Raw genomic sequence first — 5428 nt, forward strand, 5'->3', positions numbered from 1 at the left:
TGGTTTGGGCCACCAACTGTGCAGATGGGCCTTTGGGGCAGAGAGGGGAGACTTTTCCAGCCTCAGTCTAATGGAGAGATTTTCCTTCCTCCACCTCTGAACCCCCTCCTGAAATACCTCGTTCTGGTCAGGCTCAGAGGCTCTCGAGTTATCCCTGTTTTCCAGTGCTTCCTAGAGGATTGCTGCCCTAGTTCACAGGACAGAATGCCACAGGCTGCTTTCCCAAGTGCTCCTGTCTGTAGAAATCAAACTGCTCCTTGTTGTTCCTCTGTCTCTACAGCAGGAATTCAGCTCCTTCCCCAGCTGAACTCAGCTGGCCCGGAGGGTGTCGCGTCTTTGGAGATCTCATTGAAAACAAACTTCACCTGTGAAAACGTTTTATTACTTCAAAGTAGTCACGTGAGAAGGCACTTTTGTTACACCACAAAAGGAGCACCGAGTGCTCGCTCCCCTGGCTAAATCATGGTGGGCACGACGCTGGTGAGGGTGATGTCCCCCGCGATGCAGAGCTTGGTGACCTCGTTCAGCCTCTTCTCGCGGAAGTTGTACTGCAGCAGGTGAGCGTCGTTGACGGCCACCTTGAAGTGATCCGCCTCGCAGAGGATTTGGAGCTGAAATAAAAAAAATAAAATCCAAATCAGCCAAAAAAAACCCTCGTTGGATTTGTTCCAGGAGAGGTTTTAAGCCACAAACTCGAGCGGGCTGGCACTGGCTGGAGGCTGCTGCCGAGTCCAGCCCCGTGGCATGTGGAGGAGCTGGTGCGGCAACTCTCAGCTGCAACACCAGTGACCTTTGCCTTCCCCAAAACTCTGCTGGGCTCTTCCTCCTCCGTGTTTTAGCCCACTTTCTTCCTCCTCCTGACCACGCCAGTCACTCGAAGCAGAACTCAGAGTTAAACCTACTCTGCAGGAGAAAAAACTCAGGAATGCCAATGGGGAAAACGCATTATAGAAACCTGTCCAACAACTGCACATGAGGAGGATTTCATAATCCATGGGAATAACAGAAGTGGGGAGGTGCAGAAGGGAATCAGAATACTGGGAAGGTGCTGTAGGACCTGCTGTGCTGGACAGCCAGGGAAGCACATGGGGTGGCTGCCCCAGAGGCACCTCCGGGAGCTGATTCCTGCGCAAAAGTATCAAGGTCCTTACGTGGATCTTGTTGCCCAAACTCTCCCGGAGCTACTGCCACACTGAGACTGAGCTGGGAAGGGGTTTTATGGTACCTTGAAGGGTTTTCCAGCTTCAAATGGAAACCTGGGAGCTGTCCTCTCCTCCTTCCCCCAGTTTTCATGGAACTTTGAATTGCAGACAATGACTTTCTTGTGGTCTTCGTTGAAGCGGGGGTTGAAGTGGAAGGCAACGTCATTCCCTCTCTTGAAATCCAGTGAAAACCTGCCAAGATGATAATGGATTCACTGCTTTTTCCACAAAAGCCCTGGGTTCTGTTAAAGGGCTTCCCAAAAATAGCAGAAAGGAAACCCCACACACCCTGTTGGGCATCAACAGGGCATTTGCACACCTTATTTAGTGTAATATTTGATGGTACACTAGAGAGGTGTTATTCAGGAATGGAAAGCAACTTCTAGCCCCCCATGCTCCACCCAGCAGTGCTCCATGGAAAGCCCTCCACCCCCAGTGCTGGACACCTCCAGTACCTGTTTGGATGGGGATTCACAGTCCCAGTGATGGTGATGAGCATCCGAGGCATGAGTCCTGCCTGCAGGGGCAGCTCGAAGGGGACTCTCTGGGAGACAACAGGGATTTTGTGTTAGCAAAAAAACATGTCAAAAGCCAAATCCCACCCCTGCCATCCCCCAGGGACGGCCAACCCCAGGTCCTTCCCACAGCCAAGCAAAATCAGGTACTGAAGACAGAAACCCTTATAATATGATGGAGCTGTTACCATTGGAGGAGCTGGTCCTCCCTGCGGAGGAGGAGGCCCAAATCCAGGGGCACTGGGTGGTTGTCCTGGGGCAGGAACCGGCCCAGGTGCTGCTGGTCCTCCAGGGAATGCTCCAGGTGCTCCCGGTGCTCCTGGATACGATCCGTGTCCTGCTGGTCCTCCAGGATACGCTCCCGGTGCTCCAGGATACGCTCCCGGTGCTCCTGGATATCCTCCCGGTGCTCCTGGATATGCTCCCGGTGCTCCAGGGTAGGCCCCTGGTGCTCCAGGGTAGGCCCCTGGTGCTCCGGGATACCCTGGGAATGCCCCAGGAGCCGGTGGCTGGTTCCCCCAGGCCGGCCAGCCCTGGGGTGGGTTGGCACAGGGGGCTGGGTTGTTGCTGTTGGACAGGGCATCAGATAACTGGGGACAGAGGGAGAGGAGCAGGGTTAGGTGGGGAAGAGTCATCCAGGGATCAGGTTGAGTTCTCCAACATCCACCCTTTTTAGCCTGCAGCGTGTCCCAGGGCAAGAGCTCAACTCTAAACTGCTCCCCAGGGGAGTGCCTGGGCTGGGGTTTCTAGAAGCCAGTAAGTGCTGATGTAACTCTAGTGGATTTTGGGATTTACACGGGTTAGCAAGGACATGTTCCCATCCTTCCCAGAGGTTCCCACTCCAGGCCTCCCCACCCCTTTCTTTTGTTCAAGAAATCCATACTCACGGAGAAACCGTCCGACATTTTTCCTAAAACGAAAGGACAGAGGGTGTTTCAGTCATTTTTAACAAGCACCATCCAAAAAACAGAGATTTTTGAAGAGACTTACAGTTTATAGTGGCAATTGTTGGAAATTGCTAAGTTCCCATCACGTACCTGCCTGTCAGAGCCGAGAGCTCCGGTGCCACAGGACAAATCCTGGTTGGATACCTGTGGGATAAATGGGGGTCACTGCCATGAGCAGCCTGAACACTCGGGGGTGAATCCAGCCCAGATGCTCTCAGGATAAAACCCACCACTGCTTACAACACTGCCAGTGTTATTCACTTCCCCAGCCCTGAGGCACCATCTGGGAAAAGATTCCCATAAAAAACAGAATCCCTGGGGGGGGGCTGAAGCAGGGAACAGGAGCTGTGTGGGGGCTAAAAATCCAGCACAGCACATCAGGGACACGCAGCCACCCCACAACATGCAGGGTGGAGGCCTGGAATGCTGAGAGGAGGGTGGCAACCATGGATACAGGTCCCCTTTCTCCTCTGGTGTATCCACAATTTTTCCATACTGGCCAGAGGGCACTGGAGGAGGGACACACTGGCCACTTCAGGCCACAGAATAAAAGCTGCTTGACGAGTGTCCACACCACTGCAGGGCCAAACACACACCTGCCTGTGCACAGGAATAGCCTGAGCTGGGTTCCTCCCATCAAAGGGAGCATTCATAGGAGAAGAGGGGAAGAAAAAAAAAAAAAAAAGGGAGAGGCAGAAACAGGGAGAGAAAAGGAAAATTCCAAACTGAAAACAGAGAAGGCAAATTCTCTTTGAGAGCAACATTCAGATGCACAAAGCTCACAGCAGATGTGGCTGCCTGGCCTCAGGAATAAAAAAACCCCGAATTTCACAACCCACAAACAACCCCTTTGCCAGTAAAACACTCATTCTCCTGAGCCCATGGGGTTTTCAAGGCAGCCTCTCCACCAGCAGCCTGGAGTGTTTGGACAGCCTGTATCTTCCAGGGGTTTTATTTGCCTTCTGGGTTCTTTTCAAGCCTTTGGCTTTGCCATTGGTTTGCCAGGTGGAGCTGGGGGTGCACACTGAGCTCCTGACAGGTTCCCTGGGATGGATCCAGATGGGTCAGGTTTGCTTGGTGCTGCTCTGATGGGAGTTCCCACATGATCCCCCTGTTCTCCTGCAACCCCTCAAGGAGAAGCAGTTCTGCTCCCTTCAGCCCTGGTGGGACAGGGTGCCAGGAGTGTCATGTCTCCCTGGCCAGGTCTGGTATTTGTACCAGTTTGGTATTTGTAACCAAAGTCTTCAAAACCCACTAATCCTCTGCCACCAAACGGTGCTGCCAGCTTGGAGCCCAGTGGTGACCCTCTTCTCTGTGCCACTGCAGTGCTGGAGCCCTTGGATACAGCTCTCTGGAAATGCTCCAGTGGGTTTTTTGCCTGCTGCCACGGGAAGGGGTTTTCTTCCACCTTCTTTAGCAGTGCCTCAACGATGTATTGCATAGAATCACAGGATAACTGAGGCTGGAAAAGCTGCCCCCAAGTGCCACATCCACACGGCTTTTAAATCCCTCCAGGGATGGGGATTCCACCACTGCCCTGGGCAGCTGTGCCAGTGCTTGATAACTCTTTTAGTGAAGAATTTTTTCCTAATATCCAATCCAAACCTTCTCTGACACAACTTGAGGCCGTTTCCTCCTGTCCTGTATCTTGTTCCCTGGGAGCAGAGTCCGACCCCCGCCCGGCTCCGCCCTCCTTTCAGGGAGTTGTAGAGAGTGAGAAGGTCCTTCCTGAGCCTCCTTTTCTCCAGGCTGAGCCCCCTCAGCTCCTCTTCATCAGACTAGCGCCCTAATTTCCAACAGCATTTGGGCAGCCGAGTTTGAACTCACTGGATCTCTCCCCCACAGTTCTCTGAGCTCTCCCCGACCCGAGGGAGGATCGGCTGCAGGGAACATCCCAGAGCCAACGTCCATAAAACACCCCGAGTATTCCCTGTATTCACACCAAGTGGGAAACCTTCTGTTTGGGAAAGAGCCACAGGTTTTCTCCCCGCCGGCGCTATTCCCGCAGCGCCTTTCCCGGGTGTGTCCGGGTGTCCTCAACCTCCCGCGCACCGACACTCCCTCCCACCCCTCCGCCTGGTTTTTGGGGCACGGGCAGGGCCACCCCGCACCCCGCGAGTCGCAAACAGCCTCGTAGCTCCTTAACAGTCCCCACCCCACCATTATCCCGAGCATCCCCCAAAACCAGCAAGGGCATTCCGTGCATCCCGGACGGCCGCCCTGGGAGCGAACGCGTGTCCCACCTCCCACTCCCAGGCGGACGAGCGCACCCTCAACGCATCCTTTTCGAGGATATGCGTGCCTTATCCCCCGGGATCCCCCCGGGATGCCCCCGGGGCCCATCCCCTCACCTGCGTGCGACGGCTCCCGCGGCGTCTCTGGGCTCCCGCACCGGGACACGGCGGGATCCGCCCGCAGGGGCGGGGACGGGGCGGCACCGGGAGCGGCCACCCACGGGGTGCCCACGCCGGGGAGACCCGTGACAGCTCGGGGGCAGCGCCTGGTTTCCCTTTATCAGGCGGTGACACCACCAAGGGCGGGGGGGATCCACAGGGAATCGCTTGGTTTCCTGGCGGTTTGTGCCTCCCGCGTGTCCATTCCACGCGCGGCTTGATCCCACTTCCCTGGGAGATCCCCTCCCCGCCCGGAGCCACTGCCGGCTGTTTGTTCCTGCAAGAGATTTGTCCGTGCATGTCGCGGCTCCACCACCACCCCCAACTTTAGCGAAGCTCAGTAAAACACAATTGGCTTCTAAACTACCAAA

At 55.3% G+C, this 5428-nt stretch overlaps 1 protein-coding gene across 1 annotated transcript; it reads right to left on the minus strand.

Moving 5' to 3' along the window:
• Positions 1 to 370: 370 nt before the first annotated feature.
• On the minus strand, positions 371 to 5070 carry LGALS3 (galectin 3). The gene is made up of 7 exons (XM_018082265.2): positions 5016 to 5070; positions 2755 to 2808; positions 2605 to 2627; positions 1906 to 2307; positions 1658 to 1746; positions 1226 to 1394; positions 371 to 611 (listed from the first exon to the last, which is right to left on the minus strand). Exons 3-7 carry the CDS (start codon positions 2620 to 2622, stop codon positions 456 to 458), a joined length of 834 nt encoding a protein of 277 aa, XP_017937754.1. The 5' UTR covers positions 2623 to 2627; positions 2755 to 2808; positions 5016 to 5070; the 3' UTR covers positions 371 to 455.
• Positions 5071 to 5428: the final 358 nt, after the last annotated feature.

The sequence above is a fragment of the Manacus vitellinus genome, unplaced genomic scaffold (genome assembly GCF_001715985.3).
Source record: "Manacus vitellinus isolate BGI_N305 unplaced genomic scaffold, ASM171598v3 scaffold_6_pilon, whole genome shotgun sequence".
Classification (NCBI taxonomy): Eukaryota; Metazoa; Chordata; class Aves; order Passeriformes; family Pipridae; genus Manacus; species Manacus vitellinus.